Below are 22,938 nucleotides of genomic sequence, written 5' to 3'. Positions count from 1 at the left end.
GAAGTGTCTGGGTTCTTCTGCCTGCGGGACCGTAACCATGGTCGGCTCCGTCTGCCTGAGGCAGCTTAACCTTGGTCGGCTAAGTAAACGACGCACATGCCCGTGCCTGTATTCCGAGGCCCCTGCTTTCCTCGAAAAGGAAACAACACTCGATCCTGATCTCGAGTGCCGTGTGTTGTGTACGCGTCTATTGTGAATCACTCCCGGTTCATGGGGGCGCCGGCACCAGAGCACCGAGATACTGCCGTCTGGATGACTTCTTCCATACACCGGCGAGTATTCTGACTCTGAAGGAAACTTCCATGAAGTCACATCACGTGAGGGAATGCCAAGCCGTCTGAACAATGGCAGTGCGGTCCCCTAATCACAATATTCGTTATATAAAGGACCGTCCACCACACTCTCAAGGTACTCTCTGATTTTCACGCTACCATGTAAATAAACGGCTTTAAATAGAGACGCCCTGGATCTCGACCGTTCTTCCGTTTTGACGAGGCCGGCGCAAGTTCGAGCGGAACACCAGCCCCTGGTCTACCTTCTTATAAATAAAAATCTACAAGAAAAGAGGAATTGAAATATGCACTTCCGCAATACGCACAATCTTGCACAAAAAATCGGTCGAGAAGACAAAAAAAAAAAAAAAAAACCTTTGCGCTTTAAGTGGATTCGAACCACCGCCACCGAGATGTCGGCAAGGCCGGCATCGCCAGAGCAGCGCCTTGTACCGCTCGTCCACGAAATCTCGCGGAGTAACACAATTTTGTGTGTTTTTTCATGCGCACTACTTCAGTAGCTTTCCCAGCGTTGCACGCGATGTTTGAAACGGAGTATATGTCACTTACATGCGATTTAACCTTTACAGTTAGAAGGTATCTCAACCAATCTGTTCCTTTTTGCATTACCAGTACGGTAAAAAGACTAACAGTTAAAGGAGTTAGGAATTGCACCTCCGTAGAGGGAGTCCCATTCCATTTACCTCAGCAAAGATTCGTCAACAACATTTGCCTTGTTTTTTTCAATGATATTTGTAAAATGAAATGTCGTAAAAATCGCCAAATATTACAGAAAAAAAATGTTAAGGACAAAAGAAAAAGTATACCCAAATTCTGCATCAAACCTGGGCAAGCTGCATATGAAGCAGATACCTTTCCACTATTGGCAATTTGTTTTATACGACACCTAGTAAGAGTTTCAGGTCGTGCTAGGGATGAGCTCATACCGCGGCGCCCCAAGCGGCTAACTTTAGAGCTGCATGGATGGGGACAACAAATAACAATGACTCAGCGCTCGGCTGATTTAACCGAACGCCGCGTCAGTGTTTGACTGCAGTTTGTGTTCTCCGGCAGCCCGAAGGGGAGGAGGGGCTCTTTTGTTACCACTCCAGCCTGCATGAACAATGCAACACGCACAGTGCATATGCCCGGCTCAGCACAAAAGCCCAAGTGGGTCAAGCTCGCATTTTCTGACGACTGCTTTCAAGCAAGATCCGGCACTAACAATAGAAGTCACTTCGTTTATTGTTTGTATTGTTAAGACGCGAACATGCCCACAAGGCCTCTATGTCTGCAGGCCTTGTGTTGGGTGAACAAGAAGTGTGGGAGGGACAGCAAACGGATCAGAGCAGCCCCTATAGTTCAATATCCTCGCCAAGAGCTACTTATCATCCGAGATCCCGAAGCATGCGTGCAAACGCTTCTCCAGCCGTTCCATTCGACTCTCTCCCCAGCTGTACGAGCGTAATTGCACTAACTCCTTCCCTCGCCGCGAGGTGGCAATGTCCTCCTAGTCATCACAGAGCGAGCCGTGCTTCACAACTATATTCATAAAAGGCTCAGGCCGGGTACGGGCCTTGCATTCAAGTCTATAAGGCGGGCCAAAGTGGGCCAAGTCAGCTGTTACTTTTATTTTTTGGCAGCATGTTCTTTGGAAGCGTGTTCGGGGGTTGGTAAAAGAACCACAGTGGGGAAGACACAGATGCTGAAGCATGAGCATGTGTGTGTATGTTTTTGTACAGTTTGGTGTGTGTGCAGCGAAGGCTTTCCCAGAGCACTAGCGGCACGGCGTTCCTTTTCGACACCGGCGGCGCTGCCATCACACCATTACTTCTCATCAACACGCACACAAATGTACCTACACAATGCGCACCCTGCCGGCGTAAACCATCTGTACATATGAGTGCGTGCATCCACAATATGGATGAAGAGGTTCCCCTGTGGGGTGCTTTTTCTGAACAATTTTTCACAGACCACCGCAAAAAGAAAAGCACAATTGTTTTATAAATTTTTTTGTTTCCGGTTGTCTTTTGTCCAAACCCGTCGGGACGTTTCCCTTCCTTTACACCTGTGACACATGGTTTTGTTTACTGCTGCTTGTAATTTTTCTTTTTCCGTTCTGTCCGTATTGGTTCGGTCATAGAAAAAGACGATCGGGGTGATTTTTCTTAATAAGCTGCCTAGGCTTGCAGACTGGACCAAATAATAATAGCAGCAAAAAACAAACAAACAAAATGCTTACAGCACTGACTATCGGGTACCGTAATCAACTTATGTATACTTGTGGCAAGCGAGCTGTCATGCCGCCCAATCTGTGACCTATTCATACTGGGCTAAAATAAAACGGCAGCTGGCCCGTGAAAGAATGCAAGATATGCAGCCCGTGCCCTACCCTGCACGAGACCAGTACGCCTACTCCAAACCCCGTGGGACTCATTAACCTGCACACAAGGGGAGGTCTCACCTTTTCGAGACCAGAGTTTGTGACAGTGCTTGTAACTCAAATAAGCACTTGACATTGCTGTTCCACACATTGGAAAGCACGGAGTGCTTAAAGAGTTGACAGCACTGATTTTGCCATACTTAGAGAAGTGCCCAGCAAGGATGACCTTGCAGCACAAAGTGGTAGGTCTCTATTGAAATATTTGTTTTTTGCCGCTTTAATCTGGCGGGTATACTCTTTAGGCAATCATAGTAGGAATCCCAAGCTAGTGGAGACGGGTTCTAATTAGCTTTTCTGAAAAGACACTTTTTCTTGTTCCCCAGAGACCTAATAACATTGTTGAACCAAGGATTACAGGTGTCACAGTGAGTATGAATCAATGGCACAAAACGCTCCATAAGACCATAAAATTTGTTCCTAAACAACAACCAGTTGCATTCGACCGTTCTTCTGGAGTGTTCGGCAAGAAATTGTACGTAATATGCAATTAGTTCTCGATTTATTTCTGCGTAGTCGGCCCTATTGAAATCATTAATCATTTTTGAGACTCAGGTTTTCACAGTTTTGGGCTGTGTTAGGGTGACTTGCAATAACTTATGGTCGCTGAAACCATTGCTATAGTCAATGGAGCAAACCAGATCGGGTGACGATGACAAAACAACATCCAGGATATCGTCTAGCCGAGTCGGGGAATCGACCACTTGTGTTAGGTTCGAAGTTAACCATAATTCGAGGAATTTCCGCGATTCACTAGGGCCCTTAGACGAGAGACTTGACCAGCGTATATCCGGAAAATTGAAATCACCAAACATTAAAAAGTAGGCATGAGGAAAGCGGTTTATTATCTCTAGCAAGGAAAAGTTCAGTCTAGTAGTGAAATTACCATCACTGCTGGGTGCTCTGTAATATGCTATAAGTACAAGTTTGCTATACGCCGAGCAAATACAAACGAGTTCACTGAAAAGAAACGAATGTTGTCGACGAAACTTCGCTGAACAAAATGGTATGGGACTTCCTTTCCGGAGGTGCATGGGGGACGGCGGGGCTTCGGTTGCCGGCTGGACGACACGAAGCGGCGTGCACGATGGGGCCAAATGGATTAATATAACTGTAATTAGCAGCCGCATACTGCCGCCGCGAACTGGCGTGAACGCAGGCAGGGGGTTGGGTTAACGAGCTCCCCAGTGATACACGCGCGTCGTTAAAACTCTCTTTCAAACTGTTTTTTTTTTGTGTGTGTGTGTGTGTGTGTGTGTGTGTGTGTGTGTGTGTGTGTGTGTGTGTGTGTGTGTGTGTGTGTGTGTGTGTGTGTGTGTGTGTGTGTGTGTGTGTGTGTGTGTGTGTGTGTGTGTGTGTGTGTGTGTGTGTGTGTGTGTGTGTGTGTGTGTGTGTGTGTGTGTGTGTGTGTGTGTGTAACAAGCATAGCTTGATTGTTTAGATTAGGTGCACTATTTGTGCATCCCGTATAAAGCCCAAAAGGGCTCCGGCATGCGCGTTCATTCTGGTAGGCGCGAGTGGAGTGCCGTCGGACGGCACCGTAGACACAGCCTTCATTTTAAAGCTATCGCCTCGCACCTAACGATTCACTGTTCAGTCTTGGGAACAACAGAATACACAGGAAGAATAAAACACGTATGAACACAGCCACAGTTTTTTCAATGAAAGAACTGTGTGCCTGCGTTCGTCCTTTACGCGTTTTATTCTTCTGTGTATTCTGTAATTTTTCAACACACCCTGCTACGTGTACTTGACAACAGTACCTGTTTGTTGAGTAGAGATGTCTTTAACGTGAGCGTGAAATCAACTTCACCTTCACGCGCTGCGGTTGTTACTGAAATGCTGAAAACCAGTGCTGTTAAGTTTTTTTGGGCGAAGTCGCCAGGACGCGACCTAAAAGTCGCCAGTTTTAGCGAAAAGTCGCTGAGTGGTGATGATGATGATGACCTTTTTTGGATTTTTTTTTGTTTTATATAAAACGTAATTTTTTTTTTATTTATTTCTTTTTTTTTTTTTTTGTGACGAGACAGGTGAATAGTCGCCAACACCTTGAGTGACTCAAGGCGTTGGCGAGAAGGTCCTGGTCCCTGAACAAAACAGCGGAAGGCTGTTCTGCTTCACCCTTAACGAACAAAACCCTCGCTTTAACTCGCGTTAAAGCGGGGGAATTGCTTCGGGGTCGGAGAACGTCACCTCACCCACAACCGGATGAATCAAAATTAATAAAAATGAATGACATCCAGAGCTGTCCCCTGGAAGCCACCGGAGAGCTATCCGACTGACATATTTCCCCCCCGTTCACGTAGCTTTAGTAACAATTTACATAACTGGAAAAAAAAAAAAGAAGTCCCCAAAAAAGTCGCTAAGACTCCAAAAACACAAAATTGTCGTTAGGACGACTGAAAGCACTCTAAATTTAGCGACTTTCTCGCTAAGTTCACACCACTGCTGAAAACCAGTGCTGAAAACGCTGAAAAGAATACTAAACGAGCAGTGGGTTAAGAAACACGGCTGAAGCCAAAGTTTTTTAATTGGGCGGCGGCTCGCGCCCTCTGGTCTCTGCGTTACCTAACGGGCGTCTGCTGTGAACCGGCGTGAACTGCTGCGTGACTTTTTGACATTTGGGTAATATATTGCGTTTTTATAAAAATGGTCATATTTAAAAACAGAAACTAAGGCATTTCTCGAGCCCGGGAAGCTGGTGATCCCGGTGGCAACGGTAGAATTAGTGCAATCAGGCGCATCGTAAGCTGCAAAGCGAAACCAAAACAGCGGACAAGAGACGCGCGTTGTGTGGAGCTGCAGCCCGCCGAGGAAACCGAAGATCGGTGTTGCGGGGCGGTGCGAAATCGAGAGCGCCGTAGAAGACAGGAAAATGAGGAAAAGAGAGAAAAAGCAAGACACCGGCAGGCAACTTGGGGTCTGACCCACCCGATAGTTGTGCCTTCTGGGAAGTGCTAATCTTTTTTTCTTGTTTTTGACGACTGTCGGCATTTTGACAGACGCGCAAGGCGCTTCATCCATCGACTTAGACGGACGACGTAGGCGCATTCCCCTTCCACTCCTCGTGGTTCTTTTTAGAGCCCAGCGCTAAAAATGCGTCTGTCAAAATGCCTGGTTCAGACAGTTGCGTTTGATTGCGTTTGACTGCGTTGCGGCTGCGAGAAACCAGGACATTCCTGCTGCTTATGTCGCGTGCCAAGATGATTCCTTGAGTTGGATTGCACGCTTCGTACGAAGCACAGATGTGCCGGTTACTCGCTTTCGGTTCTCGACGCAACGCAGTCAAACGCACTCAAACGCAAGTGTCTGAACCGGCCTTTAAGAGCGCGTTTTCGGCTTGAGCGGTGTCGCGTCGGTGTCGGCGTAGCCGCGCGCGTTGCATTATGGCAATAATGCAAACGGGCGTAACCGCGCGTTGCGACCCCGCTATATTTAGCGAAAACAATTCCCCGCTAAATTTACTGGAAAAATTTCCGCGCTAACTTTAGCGGGGAAAGTGTTCTGCCAAATTTGGTGAAGAAATCTTCCCGCTAAGTTTAGCGGGGAAATTGTTCTACTAAGTTTAGCGGGAAAAGTTTTCGCGAAATTTAGCGGGAAAATTTTAATGCTAAATAGAGTGCGAAATTTTCTGATAAATTTAGCGGGAAAATGATTCCGCGAAATTTAGCCGGAAATTTTCCTGCTAAATTATTCGGGGAGGGGGAGGGGGAGGGGGGGGGGCATACCCTCCCCATCCTCTTCCTCAAGAGCTGCGCTCTAATTCGGCATTACAGAAAATTGTAAGACTTCCATTTTTTTCCCCTCCCTGTTCGTTCTACATTTAATTGCTGCCAGAGAAATGTGCAGACAAAGTCTAGGAAGAGACGGGCGTCTTTGGCAGCTTTTGCCACTTTGTAGGCTGCCTATGTACCAAAGTGACAGAGAATAGGCAAAGTGGAATCTGCACATTGTTCCTGCTAGCATGCACTGCTGGAGTGGAGTCATCGTACGATCAAAAGAGCACACCAACATTCTTGTTTCTTAGTATTCTTTTGGAAGATATTTTCAGACTTTCTTTCCAGTTGTTTCCAGATGCTGCCTTAAAATAATTACGTGCCATCCTGATAGCTGAGGCTATTGATGTGCCTTATAGGAGGCGCTGGTTTAAAGGCTTTAATTGTATCTTGACAATGATGCACGGCGCTATCACGTGTCCAATGACACTATCGGCGTATGTGCTTTCTACTCATGGAGAATAGAAGGGTAGGAGAGGGCATGACGTCGACCGCGTAGCCTCCACAAGCCATGCTCCCTTGACGCCTCGCCTCTTTCTCATTTTCCTCCTTACACTCCTCACTTACCATGCCAATGTGACCTTATCACGTGACCGTAGCTAGCCACCGTCTTGCTATGGGGTACTAGAGTAGACCACAGTCTAGCCTTCGATCTGATACAACCTACCGGACGGAGCGCGCGCAAGCCTGCAAGGAGTCCTTCTACAATCAACCATCCATCTCACACGTGACATATCACGCGCACCAATCGCCAGAGAGATCTGCGGTCACGCTGGGCACAAAATCGTTTAAATTTTTTATGACTAGGCTTCACCAATATTGCAACGTGCCCCCTCCTAGTACTTCTAACCTCCTTGTTTCTACTAGACCTTCTTTTCCCTTCGGACCTCCATTCCCTTTTTTTTTTTTGCTTTTTGTTCCTTGGAAAGTTTTGTGAGAGCATAAGGTGATATTCAAAGTCAATTGCTTGAGTGCCAAGAGCCAGACATACGCCGACGATGTCTAAGAAGGAAAGCGCAACTCTCCTAGCCATGGTTACTTGAAAAAACAATTGGGTTGTGTGCAGGGCCGTACCCAGAAAAAAATTTCGGGGGGGGGGGGGGGGGGGTTTTCGGGCACAACGGTGGCCATTTTGAAAGTGTCTATTGTCTTATTTTCGCCTATGAATCATATGCATCGGTGGCATATAATGGAGAGTTACAGCAAACCAGAGAACCGGTCCCGGTTTGGTACCCGGTAGCCAACCGGCGCCACTGCGCGTGCGCAGAGGTGGAGATTAAAATCGGCTGGCTGCCAGTGCACCGAACAGTGCCGTACCCAGAAAAAAATTTCGGGGGGGGGGGGGGGGGGGGTCAGAACCCCCTATCCCCCCCCCTGGTTACGGCCCTGGTTGTGTGTATGTTTATACAGCCTAGAACTTGGTCTGCCTCCAAGGGCGACGAGTCTCCCAGCTGTAGATGAGCAGTTTAGCCAGTGCAGTACAACCGCTAGCCTGGGGTCTTTAACGTGCATCACACAGTAGTGATACACGACCGCACACCGAGATCGAAACGGGCAGGGGTGGGGATTGAACCCAGTCTCCTGGGTTCTGCAGCGCGAGCTTTCGCTCCACGTGCTCCGAGCTGATGCGCGCTAGCCCACTCGGCCACCGAGTGGCCTGTGTGCATTCCAAAGTGACAGAGTGTGTGCAAAATAGGAGTGGCACAATGAGTGCCGACTCATTTTCTGGACTACTGTACTCTGTCAGTGGAGCCATTGCAGATGATCAAAAAAAGACGCCGGCATTGTCGCTTTTCCGGCACTCTTTCAGAGCATCGATTTGCGCTGCTATGTTCTGGCTTGCTTTCCATCTATTCTTAAATGCCTGCCATAAATTAATTACGTGCTGAGAGACGTGTCTTTTTTCCCAAGGGGCGTTAAACAGATGTTGGGTTTGAGGTGGAAATAAGGGCAAAGCTACTTGTGTTCTGTTACACCTCCTTTTACAGATTGGGTTCTGGAAGGCAGTACCATGTGAAGCAAAGCAATTGGTTTGTACAGAGGCATTCCTGACGTCAATCACCAAAGCTCTTACGCTTTTGTCAACCAGTTTCTACCTTGTGCACATAAAAACTGGAAGCAAGATTCCTTCAAGTCTACTGATCATTGGAATAGAGCGAAAATCAGTGTCAGTGGTTACGTGCTTCCTTCGTCTGCACCCCGAGCGCGAATTCTCTGCCTTGTAAACAGCAAAAATGACGTTGGTGTGTGTTTCGGAAAGATTGGAGATCTCAACCAAAGTACGAGAGTTGGCTCCTGTCCACAAACAACGACGCCACAGCCGCAGGGTGTACTTGATGCGGGAAGATGTTTACACTGAAATTTGAGGGCATCAGCGCTGTCAAGCATCACGCATCAGCGCAGAAACATAAGCAGAAACACCTCGCCTCGAAAGAGTCGGCTGCGCTAACAAAGCTTTTTGCTCCAGCGACTTCCAGTGCAGAAGACTGCTGCAGAACTGGGCACCATATTCCACGGGATCAAGAACGACTAGTTAACGAAAAGACCCTCGCTTCCTCCTCTCCCACTTTCTACACTGTCCACCATTGCCTGTTTCCTGCTCCCCCATGATGAGGAGGATCTTCTGCCTAGTAGAATCTCAGGTCTGGTCGTCAGCCTTTAAGGCTGCTAGCTTTAGGCACTAATCAAACCAAATCAGAGCCAGAGTTATAATGTATGCTAGAGGTTCAACTGGCACTATAGTCTATGCGACTTCCGCGACGCAAATTGAAGCAAACAGCTACCAGCCTACATTTGCGATGTTCCTGTGCATTCCTATGGGAAAACGTGCGTGCATTTTGTCTCTTCGCCGGAAAAAAATGTGAAACACTTTGGTTATTTACTATGTACCGAATAGTATGGACCTTTATTAACAATGTTAAAGTGCAATTGCTTTAGTTACTGCATTGTTCTTGATCAGTGAACAATGTTTAAATTCGCTATATTTCAGGCCCAAACCTGTGTTTTACAGCAGTTGTGTCAGAACAAGCGTCGATTCTAAGAAAATAACAATCCAAAGGAATATAGCGAGTGTTCAAGCTACGCCAGAATTCCGGCAATGCTTATATATTGCTAATATGCCTGTCCTGTCACTACATGAAAATAACCTCGTCTTGCATCTTTACGAGCTGTTAAAAACATGAAAAACATAAAGAATAAAGTATGTGGGCTATGAAAGGTTTGTCTTTTTTTTCTTTCCATGCCCGGCAGTTTTTATTACACATTGTTCTCAAAGATTTCGAGCATGCAGGTGATGTTTCTAACATAGAACAAGCATCCACACAGGGAGCTACTGATCCAGTGCTACTGCATAGTTCTTACCGTCTGTCTTGGTTTTCTAGATGTCCTTCGTTTGTTTGGCACTGTCATAGGTTCATGGGGATGTCGTGATAAATAATGGGAATGAAACCGTTTGCTTTGAGAATTGTTTACACAAAGAAGAGATAAAAAACAATATTTACAGCAACGGTATTAGTAAAGGTTCTACAAAAATATTTATGCTAGCGGTATCAGCAGACATTACACATGCGGCTTCCACGGATATTAATGTCAACAAAAAAAATGTTTGTCATGTGTCAGGCCTTGGAAGTGTTCTATCATTTCGACGGTGATGATGGCTGAGCGGGTGACGGGTCCCCGAGCTCCCGGCTTTGTGGAACCAAAGAGAACTCGCGGACCCGTCGCCCGCTCAGCCATCATCACTGTCGAAATGATAGAACACTTCCAAGGCCTGACGCATGGCAAACATTTTTTCTGTTGACATTAAGATCCGTGGAAGCCGCGTGTGTCACGTCTACTGATAACGCTACTATAAATATTTTTGTAGAACCTTTACTACTACCGTTGCTGTAAATATTTTTCTTTATCTCTTCTTTGTGTAAACAATTCTCAAAGCAAACGGTCTCGTTCTCATTATTTATGACACGACGTCCCCACGAAACCTATGACAGGCACATATGTCACCCACGCTGGAAACCGTCGACGTCGTATTCGCACCAGCAGTGCATATAAATACATGTACAAACCCGTTTAAGCACCCTTTTTAATGCGATGAATTCGAAAAATGCCACAACTGACCAATTATTTCGTCCGCTTGACTGAGAAGTGTTCTAAGCTACCTAGTACGGAGGAATTATTATGGATATTTGCTCTTGTAGCCGAACCCAGGGAGAAAATGCACTCCCTTTTTCCCACAGAAATGCATTACCGGAATTCAATTTTTGACTGGTTGTCGTCTGCTTCAATTTGCGACAGCACACAAGCGCCAGTTGAACCTCTAGTGTCCATTATCATAACTCGATGATCAGAGCTCGGTGTTCTGACGTCCCAACCCATTCTCGTGTCTTCCTCTGTCTCCGTTTCTTGGCACACAGGTTCGGGAACGCTTTGGAGTCTAATGGACCTTGAGCGTGCACACAGTTGAATATTAGAAGACGAGAGCCCATAAGAGCACGAGCTCGTGGGACAGCACACCCGGGGAATCAGTCGTTCTGGGATAAATGGATGCGAGCGGTACGAAGCGGTTCTAGTCCTTTCCTTACACACACGTTGCCGAAGCACGCCGGACGACATGCAGCGCATGCTGGGGGCTGGGCGTTCCAAAGACAAACGCCGACATTCTCATTTCGTCAGCGTTCCTACATGTCTTTCTTGGCTTCCGCAAATCCAGGGTGGGCCCAACGCTTTCAACACGGCACAAACTGCAAACAACTAAAACTCTGCCATCAGACTTTGTACCTGCATCTGTTGTCATTTCCCAGATGCCCTGAAACCACATACTAGCTGCCGTGTTCCTGAAGCTAAGAAAGCGAACAAGAAACACTGCAACTTCTACGAGGACATCAAATCTATAAATTCTAGTTAGTAGAGCCACAAGCCACAGCTACAGCCCCAAGAAACAAGTGTCTGGTGCAACAAAATATTGTGGTAAAACAAGTGATAGTGGTGGCGGAAAAGAAACAACTGTTGTTAAACTATGTGCAATTACAAACACGCCTGTGCTGAGGAGTATCAGCCCAATAAAATCAGCACACAGTTCTCCTAGATTCCCAAGTCTCTTTTCAATACCATTAGAGAATGCAGCCCGATGTCTTCACATGCATTAAACAACCGTATTGAAAGCATGACGTCTCCTCATACGTAAACCTTGTGGAGGGCAGGAATTGGGCTATTGTCAGAACCGCCACCCGAAGCCGCCACTCTCTTAACTGCTACAGCGAGATCCCAGCACCAAATAGGATGGAAAAGTGGGAACTTTCTAAAGAGCTACTCTGCCCACGGCACATTTGGTTCAGCTAAGATATCCAATGGCAGATGAAAAAGATAATAACACAGCAGAAACTTGACTGTTGACCTTTATTTCTGAGAGACAAAGAAGCAAAAGTCTGAATACATATTTATCATCCCCAGATTTTCTTAAAACCAAACGACATAAAAGTGAAGAGAAAAACAAATCACTGCAATAAAGATAGGCTTTGAAATAAATTACACTACGCAAAAATAAATACACTTTGAGCGACAATTCAAAGGACCCTGTAACCAAAGCAAATTCATGACCGAGCTAGTATTCATTGAGTCTTGGCTTCACCAACCCTCCTTATTCTAATCAAAAATATAAAAATGTTAGCCATCAGTGAAGCAGAGAAACAAACTACTAACCTGTGTTACACAAAAACAAGCAAGAGGAATTTTTCAGCATACAAGGACCACCTAAGGTCTGAAAATTCTGATGCAGACAGCCAGGCAACATGAAAACAACTACCAGGAGCATGAAGACAGAGCAAGAGTGTACTGGGCACACCTAACACAATATAAAGTGACATCTTAAAGCAGGTGTCATATAAATACACGATTGCTAAGATGCCAGTACAAAGAAGGAAGGCAAAAACACTTACGAGTATGAGCATGCTAGTCAGTTTCAAATTTTCCACAACTTTCATCAATGCAGTCCCGAAAGGGATTAAACTGTATTCAGAATAGGAACAGTGCCAATTTATAGCAAAACATGCTGAGGAGCGCGAGGGATTCAACTTGCAACGTCCCAACCCGTAGCAGGAAGTGTTGCGACACACGTACACACACTCGAATATCAGTCCCGCACCGAGGCAACTGCTAGAATGAGGTCTTAGCGTGGTGGAGGACGTCAAAAGAAAAAATGACCGCATCTTCACGTGGTGAATGATGTTGATTGGGGCGAAGCTCTGGTGGTGTTTGTCTGCGTAGACGGTGAGCCGCAGCATGCCGAGCCTTTCGTTCATTTTCATCCATGTCAGAAAGAGAATGTGTGGTATGGAACGTGGTCATATAGGTAAGCATTTGAGCATTTGACTGCAGTGCCCTCTCATCTACAAACGTTGAGCCAATACATGCAAAGTTTAGCACAATTATATACACATTTGACCGTAGCGCCCTCTCCTGTATAGACGTAGAGCGGCTACATGCAACGTTTCATCCATGACACCCCAGCTCTTGAGTTACTACCACATCTCGGAGCCCCCTACTTGTCCTGCAGTCGGGGCCGAGTGGTTAAGGCGATGGACTAGAAATCCATTGGGGTCTCCCCGCACAGGTTCGATCCTGTCAACTGCGCAAACAATTCTTTTTTTTTTCTTTTTTTTTTTTTTCCTTACACAAGCACGTGAGCTCACGAGCACTATCACGAGCACAAGCACCAGCAAGATCAATGTGAGCATGGATGCCGGACCGACAAGGCTAGACCCTGAAAAGCTTCGCCCCTAAAATCTTGGAAAAAGTTACTTCACACTACCTCAGGCCAGTTCATTACCTTGCGTTTGACTACTACCAACTGAGACCGGTTTTTAAGCCTCTCCTGTCGTAAGGAGTCGCAAGGGTGTGAACGAGTCGTTACTTCAGTACCAAAATGTGTCTTTGTCATGTTATTAAATCTGAATATAAAATCGAGCACTGGGCCTGATGAGATACTGAACGCCTTCCTCCATAGATATGCCGAATCTATTTCACGCTTTTAAACAGTCATTTTTCGTGCTTCTTTTCGTTCAAGTGTGCTTCCGAATGACTGGCGAACAGCGTGTGTAGTGCCAATTCATAAGAAGGATGATCATTCTGTTGTAAGCAATTTTCGTCCTATTTCTATCACTAGCAACGCATGCAAACTTATGGAACATATGGTTAGTAGCTATATTCAAAATTTCTTGGAAGAGAGGAGTTTGCTGACTTCTTTTCAAGATGGTTTCCGGAGGTGGTACTCCACAATTACGCAACTAGTTACCACAGTCCATGACTTTGCTGCTACCCTAGACAAGTCTGAACAGGTCGATATTTTTTTTTAGATTTTTGCAAAGCATTCGATAAGGTCCCTCATGGTAAACTTCTTTTTAAACTAGAATGTCTTGGGCTACCACCAGAGATAGTTAACTGGATAGGATCCTATTTGTTCAATCGTAACCAGTTTGTTGAAGTTGGTGGCCAATTTTCCGGTACCCTCAATGTTTCCTCTGGTGTTCCCCTGGGTAGTGTAATAGGTCCCCTGCTATTTCTGGTCTATATAAATGATATTGTATCAACTGTGAGTACTAACGTTAATATCCGCTTATTTGCAGATGATTGTGTTTTGTTTAAAACCATATCCTCTGTTGATGACCAAAAAACGCTTAATTCTTCTCTTTCTCTAGTTGACGATTGGTGTAACGAATGGGAAATGCAACCGAATTCCGCGAAGACTGTTCACTTACGCATGACGAGGAAAATTAAACCTTTGAAATTCACATATCAAGTAAATAATGTTGCAGTAACCGAAGTAAGTGAATACAAATATCTTGGAGTAACCCTAACAAACGATCTACGATGGTCAAAGCATATCCAAAACATCAGTTCCTCGGCTTTTCGAAAATTAGGTTTCCTACGACGCAAGTTAAAAAATGCTCCAACCTCCGTTAAACTCCAAGGTTATAACTCCTTGGTAAGGTCAAAAATAGAATATGCTATATAATCTGGGATCCAAACACAAAAAAAGATGCATCAAAACTTGAGATGGTCCAAAGGAGAACAGTTTGTTTTATTTATGGAATGTACAAGAGACTTGACTCCCCATCCTCCTTAATAGCGGCAAACAATATCACGTCCCTGGAACAGCGTAGGAAAATTGCAAGACTGAAGTTCTTGTATCTACTTTATAACAAGCTGTGCGTCGACTCAAGTTTATATATAACCTCCTTATCTTCCAGAGCCACTAGGAACCACCATCAGTTTTCTCTTCAACCAATATTTGCTCGAACCAACATTTTTAAGTTTTCATATTTTCCACGCACCATATCAGATTGGAACGCCCTCCCTTACAATATATTCATAGCTCCTAATTTTAATAAAGCACTTGATGATCATCCTTTTTAGGTATTGCCATTGTGCTCTTGTGTTGTGAACCTTTTTGAACATATGTTGTACAAACATTTTTCCCCGTTGATTGTTAGTTATGAGAGTGTTAATTACTAAACATTATGAAAGCCATGTGTAATGATGGTTTACAAGTCTTTTGTACCCCACACCTGCAAGGGCCTATCAAAAGGCCTGCAGTATGTAATAAATAAATAAAATAAAATAAAATCCGCAGCAGCTGAAAGGAACAACAATGTAAAAGTTAAAACTGCCAATGTTTTTCTTTTTAATAGGCAAGATTGAATTCTGGTCACACATTAACTATGGCAAGTTTGTCTCTTCCTCATAGATGAGAGTAGTATCAATAGAAAACGATAAAGGCATTTTTACAAACATATTAGACCTTGCCTCGAAGAGCACACCTTGAGCAAAGGAGCCTGGAACAAGAGCTAGAGCATAACCTAGTGTAGATTCAGGTGCAGAACAAAGAGTAGCTGCTCTGAAAAACATCAATGTTTCCTACTCCTTGACCCAGCCTCTGGATCACAACTGGAGAAGAATCACCTAATACTCCCCAATACTTTAGTGTGATGACGAACGGTGGCGTTTAGGCAAGAGGCTCCACACCAAGGCCAAATAGTCTGGCTCTGTGTGCACAGTCTCCGTGGCCAACCAAGCTGGAATTCCGATTCAAGTTTCTCAGATATTGCTGGCATTTGAAAGGTCTACTTGCTTCAGGCTTTACATAATTGCCTTTAGGGTTTGTTAACCTTGTGTTAGGATGTGCCCGATGAGGCAAGACCGTTTACAAAATGGCCTGGGACGCTGCTGGTATTTGTGAGGCTTATTGCGCACAAGGGCTTCAGTGTGGCGAGCTTACCTATTCATCCAAGCCAAACCTTTGGGACCTACCTATGTTGCACACCGGTATATGTTTACTTTGCTTGAAAAGGCATAAAGTTCCGCAGGGGTAGGCTCGACTTGAAGGGATACTTCAACGAAATTTGAAATATTCCTGTCGTGTTCAAAAATAGGTTGAATATGATCCACAATATCCGTAAATGACAATCGCACGTTTGTATTTTGAGCCTGGTGGCTGTATTTATCGCTATAAACGGCCCACTCTAGCAAGCGCTCGGAGAAGGCCCAGCTTAGAGCACGTGACATCCGACGCAATCGTGACGTAAGTCGTCTCGGGACGAGCAAAGCTACGGCGAGGCTGACGTCGAGAGGATGGCCTAGTCGTTTCAGCCACCGAAGTGGCTGCTTTTGTACGAATTTTGAGTGACGGGTTAATCTTCTATAATCTTGTAGGGGGAAAATAGCGACTTCTGCGACACACAAAAGGCATTCTCGGGAACAGGGGAGTTGCTCCTTCCCCTCTTCTCTCGTCGTGGCCGTAGGCAAGACACTCACCGTCACTAGCTGTCAAGGTTCCTAGACGGGCATTACAAGCGAGGCGTTAGCGACATCCGCCAGGTGCTCTTTGCTAATCGTTAAATTTGTTTTAAAATTCCTTTTCAAGACTTTTTTAACAAGATACTGGTATGTTTGATGTGCTCCTTTGAACACATACAAACCAAAAAATGAGCGCTGAAACTTCGTTGTAGTATCTCTTTAAGGGTCAAATGCAAGGCATTCCCCTCGTATGCATCTGGTTCTGTTAGATAAACTCCTATTCTGAGCAAAGCTTTTGGTGCGTTGTTTGCATTTGCAAGGTTTTTAAGGAAGGACGAGTGCCTAACTTTTTTTAAATTTTTTGTCAATCGTGTTGAAATTTAGTGTACTGATATATTTCTCAGTGGTGATTTGGAACATGAAATTTGTTTTCAATAGCTTATATAGATCCTAAGTTATCAATAAACATAAAATTTTAATTAAGTCCTCCTTACAGGTCGTTAGCAACTAATTAGGACTTTGGGACTAATTATAAAATTATTGGATGACATATACTGCAACAAAAATAGCCTCACTACATAAAGCATGTCTTGGAGAATAAATACTATAAAATATTTTTGATGTATTCCGAAGAATTTTACGCAAACAACCCATAACGAGGGCCTACCGTAATATCCCGACTCGGCGCCCATCCCAGAGTCATTGCCCACCCCTACCTTCACCACGGATCGCGAGATAAGCGAACACCCATCCTCCCCGAATTTCGCGACCGCAAACACCAGGTCGGAAGACGGCCGTGACAATGAAAAATGAGATAGATAACAGAGTGAAGCTACCTTTGTTCACAACTAAAAGGTATTCCGAAAACCTCGTCGGCAGATTGCGAGGTCAGAGGGCGAGTTCCCTTCCAGGGAATGATCGTGAAAAGAGAAAGAAGGGGGATAATAGAACACACCCATCTTTTGTTCTCAAATAAAAAAAAGCCTCTTCCCTGCAAGCCCCAACCCCGGATCGCAGGATAAGCGAACACCTTTCCCCCGGAATTTCGTGACCGGAAATCCCAGGGTCGAAAGACGGTCGTAACAATGGAAAATGAGAAGTGCAGGTTGCAAGGTCCGAGACCACAAATCCTATCAGGAAACGTTTGTGAAAAGAAACAGAATGGGGACAAGGAAACTAATATTTTTTGTGTTTAGAAATAAAAGAAAGTCCATCTCTTCCCGGAAAGCCCTAACTGCAGATTGCGAGGTCAGCAAACAGTCGTTTTCCCAGAACGTCGCGACCGTAAACGTTTGTCAAAAACGTAACAAAAGCGGAGAGTACTACAACAAAACAGTCTTTTTTTCTCAAAAATTTTCAAGCCGCCTTCCCCATACCGGATACATTTGTCCTGCCTGTGCCCTGTTTAGGCTTCAGTTTCTCGATCCAATAGCTACTCACTGCATCAGTCAGTGGTGTTGCTGTCAGTCCGCACATCATGAGGAACAGCTATACAGTGCAGAAGCAAGAAGCCCTCAGCATTGTGTTTGATTCAGATAGCGATGTCTCACTCGACGGTTTTGAAGACGACAATGAGTAAATAAAGATTGCCCAAACGCCCCGTTTAAACGCTTACGGAACATCCCAACTTCTTCACACTACTGGCATGCTCTCTTCGGCTCGACCCTTGTGTAATCCATGCCGAGCTGCTGGAGCAGAACGTAGCTATTCATCCGTGTCGTACACACGCACGCAGCACGGCACGCTATTGCAAAAGAGGCAGCCCCCTCTGCTCCTCCTGAATGTGACACCCGACACTCCATGCTGAAACGAACGCGCTCCGCTCGCGTTTGTGCAGCATTTTTCTTTGCCCTTTATCTTTTTCTTTTCTTATGCTGTCGCGTGGTTTCAGCTTCCGAGCTCTGAATAGGCATATTTGCACGAACGGCATTAGGGCGCTTGTTCCGGTTTACGGTTGGCGGTCTTTGGGTCGCGGCCCTGCAGTAGTACAAAACATGTTCACACTCTTCGTTGCGAGTATGCAGGCAGCGGACTGGATTTTGTGTGCTAGATATCTGCAGAAAAATGGCTATTTTCTGGGGAATTTTTTTACTTTTTCCGTTTAGACACCATTTCATTGTCCACCCGACTTTTTTCACGAATTTCAAGTGGCAAGGGTGTGGTCGTTGAGTCGGGATATTACGGTAATAAAAAGTAACAAATTTATTGAAAACACAGGATCTAGTAAAGCTATCGAAAACTAATTACATATTTGAAATCACCACTGAGAATGACACCAGTATACTAAATTTCAGCACGATACATGAAAAATAAAAAAGTTAAAGGCCCTCGTTTTTCCTTATACACCGTTTTCGATAATGGCGGATCAGACTGGAATTATGAGAAAATGCTTGGTGGCACTGCTTGCACTTAAATGGCTTTTCACCAGTGTGCAAATGATTATGGCTTCGTAGATCGAAATTTCGAGCAAAGGCTCGGGGGCACTCCTTGCACTTAAATGGCTTTTCACCAGTGTGCGTTCGATTATGGCTTCGTAGATTGGAATTTTGAGCAAAGGCTAGGGGGCACTGCTTGCACTTAAATGGCTTTTCACCAGTGTGCAAAAGATTATGGATTTGTAGATCGGAATTTCGAGCAAAGGCTCGGGGGCACTGCTTGCACTTAAATGGCTTTTTACCAGTGTGCAAATGATTATGGCTTCGTAGATCAGAATTTCGAGCAAAGGCTTGGGGACACTGCGTGCATTTAAATGGCTTTTCACCAGTGTGTGTTCGATTATGACAGGTCAGAAGGGAATTATAAGCAAACTCTTGGGGGCAAAGCTTGCACTTAAATGGCTTTTCACTGTAGTGCTTTTGACTGTTGTCGAGCATTTGGGCCTTAGAGTAATACTTGGGTGGATGCTCGCACTTGGATTGTTCATCACCATGGGCAGCCAGGTGGCTCACAATTCCACGCTGATCTCTGGTGACATAGGTGCAGGAACAGCATCCAAACCAGATGTCCTCGGTGACTTTCAGAGGGCAGCTGGTCTCCCCCAACAATGTTGCTCCATCACCTAGAAGAAAAGACCATAAGTATTCACACACAAGGAAAGCCCAACTAAGATAGCCACTTAGTTTGGAAAAGAGTAGTCCTAATGCAGTTTTGCCGCAGCTGTAGTTAGATATTTTGCTGCACTTTGAAATTCAATTCACAGAAGCACTCATATGCAACTAGCATTATTAAGGGAAGCCTGTAACCTTGAAAAGTGGAAATCCTAAAAAAAATCAAACATTTTTAATTATTTTGGTTTATAAATTATACTTTACATATCCTTTTACTACAAAAAGTTTTCCGGCTTTCTAAAAGTTTTTTTTTTGTCACAAGAAAATGTTTTTACCACAGTACCTTTGGATTTATAGTCTGGATCTGAATACTTTTGGGGGGCTAGATAACTAATTATTCAAAAGGTAGAACAAAACTATCTCTAGAGATTGTTAGATATGTTGTTTTCTAATTGGCAATGACTCTGATTATGGCGGGTCAGATGGGAGTCTTCCATGAAGCTATCAGTAAAAGAATTTCAACATGTGGTGCAGTCATGTCTTGCTAATATGGACGCCCCACTATATGGACACAAATTGGGGGACCAATCCCTCCCTATGCAAATCTGCCTCATGAATATTAAAAGTCGGAGTGCAGGCTAAGGACAGCTAGTTTTGGGAACAAACTTGGTAAATACATGCAAGTCTGTCTTATTATTATGCACACAAGAGGGTTCACTAATAAAAAAAGAGCTTAGTTAAGACCTTTGGGTTACAGAGTTCACCAAGTTTCCCTACTTTCGGCTGCTTTGGCAGTCCGAAGAATAAACACATAAAAGGCTAAATTTGAAGATACAGATAAAATCTGCACTATGTTTAGAGAGGAGACAAAAGAATTGAACATGTGATTCTAACGTATAAGGAGTTTAGTGCTGCCCTTCCCAAAGAAGTGACAGACGTATCGGAGCCTAATTTGGCTGGAGAAGCTGGCAGTTTGGATTACAGTAAAGTAGATCCAACGGAGAGGTTAGAATGCTGGTAAAAATTATCTGGGAAAAAGCGATTGAAGAACAGCTACCATAAAATACCAAGTGAGCGCTCATTACACTTACCCTGAAAACGGGAATAATCTTGAAATGGGTGCTTGTTCGGTTAAATCAGGCGCTCAGTGTATAATTCACAGTATTCCCAAGTTTGGAACATGTTAATAGTGGGCACTTGAAGAAAATAGGCACTTCATCGGTATTTTACAGTAAATAGCACAGCTGGGGGCTGCAAAAAAATTGGTACTCCCTTCCTAGTGGCTCTGCCCCAAGGTCTTTGTATCTGTCACCTCAGATATTGACCAACAAGTCACAGTCCTCCGTACCCGTCATTGGCACACAGAGAGCACACTTTTTGAATTGTCGAAACAGTTATTTTCTTAATCGAAAGTTTTCTGCATCGCAGGCTTCTTTTTCAATTTCAACTACCACATACTTCTTTCAGCTTCCTTCACTGCACTCTTAACTGACTTTGTCCTCTTCATTCTTTCCTAGCATTAGCCCAGTACCTGGTAAGAGCTCACTTCCTCTTAACTCCACATCTCTCGTGTAGTAACGACGAGATGTTTTGGTGGCGGCACCTCGCATTTGTCCTCTTGTGAAGCAGCTGGTAGTATGCGAGTAGACGACACGCTATCTCAAAGGACGGAGTGAGTTAGCCTGCATCTATGCCGATTAAAAATGGCTTATTTATAAAAGAAATGTGTATGACATTTTTGTGATCTTTCTAAGGAATAACAATGCCTCGAAGTCGCTTGTTATTTTTAAAAAACTTCAAAATGTTCGAAAACAAGCCCAGAGCTTCACATTACAGCTTGCGTGGCATGCGTCAGGGCTCATCACAGCCTTTCCGATTCTTGTTTTTTCTGGATCTATGAAGGCTACTGTAGAAAAAGGCTTTGCATTCACCAGAGTAAATAATGTTCCGTCTTCTTCGCTGTGCATGCATGCACAGTTGTGTTGCAAAGTGCCGCACACTTGTATTCGCTACATTGAGGTTGCTGATACCGATACTTCTATCCAAGTGTAACTCGACAGTTGATGGCAAGCAAATGCTCGTCAGCAAGAGACACTTTGCTCCGCTTGCATCAAATGTGGCAAAGAAGTTTGTCACATCGTGACTTCTGCTTGAAAGAAAAGCAAAAATTTTCACAATCCTTAAATTCTCTGAAAAGGCCCAGCAAATTCAGGGGATTGATTAGTCTGTTCTATCCAATTTTCACTAATAATTGTTTACAAATCTAAAATCGCTCACTGAGAAGTGCATCACGCATTATGTGCATTTGGGTCCGCAAAATTAAATATACAAGGGTAGTAATTCATAGCAGGTGTATACGTCATTTTTTGGGACGCTGAAGTGTCACCCACTTACTAGATGTAAGACTTAGATCGCAAGGAGGTCTCGCACGTTTCGTGTCGACCAGGTGAGCAAGCAGGGATTTAACTGAAACGAGTCCGGAAGCCAGCAGCCACTTGTTCCTGCCAGTTATTTCGATGAAATGAGTGTTTACTGGTTAACGAAATTCTAAAAAATCAACTAGGAACTAATAAGAAATTAGCACTCACACAACACATTGAAACCAACAGGATACAAAGAGTCACTTTCGTTGGAGTGTTTTCCTATTTACAATGCCCATGACAGATTCCTTCCTCAGTTTTTTTTCGGAATCATAATAAAAGTATAGCCTATTCGCTGTGCTAGACGTTGAGGTGAGGTAAAGTGCTGGATAGCCTATTTTCATCATCCAGCTTCTTGTTTTGAGGTAAAGAACACCACACCACCAATCGAGCGCTCAGACACCTCAGCGCCAAGCGTTTGTTAGCACGACTACGCATGCCACGGTTTCAAACTTTGGTACAATGTCTTACTATAAATATCACTATACCAAATAAACACATGGCACAGGCTTTGCTGTGCATTACCCAAACAGCGCATGAAGCGAGCTGAAGAATCCAAGTTCCATGTGGTCTGTCCCAGACTGTCCTACCCAAACCATCACAAACGATGATGATAGCTAGAGAAGTGCACCCTGTAGTTGACGCACGCCGCCAATAGGAGCCCAACATTTAGCTTGCCCAAAGATAATTCGCCGCTCCTATGAACCTCCCCTCAAATTCAATTTCGTTGCTTGCCTCCCTCTCCTTGAAGAAAAATCCAATCACCCTGCACATTATGATCTGGGCTCTTAGCTCCCCTGGTGGAGGATCTCCGAACCAGCGCAGACCCCTAGGAGTCTGTGGACAGTCGTACAAGAAGCGCTGCTCTAGAGTATGACAGCCTGTAGTGTAGACACCGTCACTGTCCTCTGTTTATAAAAGAGATGGAAACAAACGAAAAACTCACCACGACTTGAGGACCAAATTGGTTCCATTCGAATCGCTGCCCAAAGTCAGGTTTCTAAGGAGTCTCGTAAGGTCAAGGGGGCGCACGGGACCACTTAGATCCTAGGAGCCAAATGCAATGAGCGATGACAGTAATTAAGAACAAAGTGAGCACACCCTCCAAGCACATGAAGTCGACGGCAGCAAGCGACCAAGGCGATGAGCGACATCTACAAATCCGAAAACCGAGCAATGCAACGAGGGACAGTA

At 44.7% G+C, this 22,938-nt stretch overlaps 1 protein-coding gene across 1 annotated transcript; it reads right to left on the bottom strand.

Annotated features, from left to right (window-relative positions):
- Positions 1–18,257: 18,257 nt before the first annotated feature.
- On the bottom strand, positions 18,258–22,718 carry LOC120849070 (gastrula zinc finger protein XlCGF71.1-like). Its single transcript, XM_040221180.1, has 2 exons — positions 22,691–22,718; positions 18,258–19,335 (listed from the first exon to the last, which is right to left on the bottom strand). Exons 1-2 carry the CDS (start codon positions 22,716–22,718, stop codon positions 18,596–18,598), a joined length of 768 nt encoding a protein of 255 aa, XP_040077114.1. The 3' UTR covers positions 18,258–18,595.
- Between the last annotated feature and the right edge of the window lie 220 nt (positions 22,719–22,938).

Source organism: Ixodes scapularis, unplaced genomic scaffold (assembly GCF_016920785.2).
Source record: "Ixodes scapularis isolate PalLabHiFi unplaced genomic scaffold, ASM1692078v2 PGA_scaffold6__148_contigs__length_123643588, whole genome shotgun sequence".
In the NCBI taxonomy this organism is placed as follows: Eukaryota; Metazoa; Arthropoda; class Arachnida; order Ixodida; family Ixodidae; genus Ixodes; species Ixodes scapularis.
The sequence above is the reverse complement of the archived record's forward strand: the minus strand, read 5'-3'. Positions and strand labels throughout refer to the sequence as shown.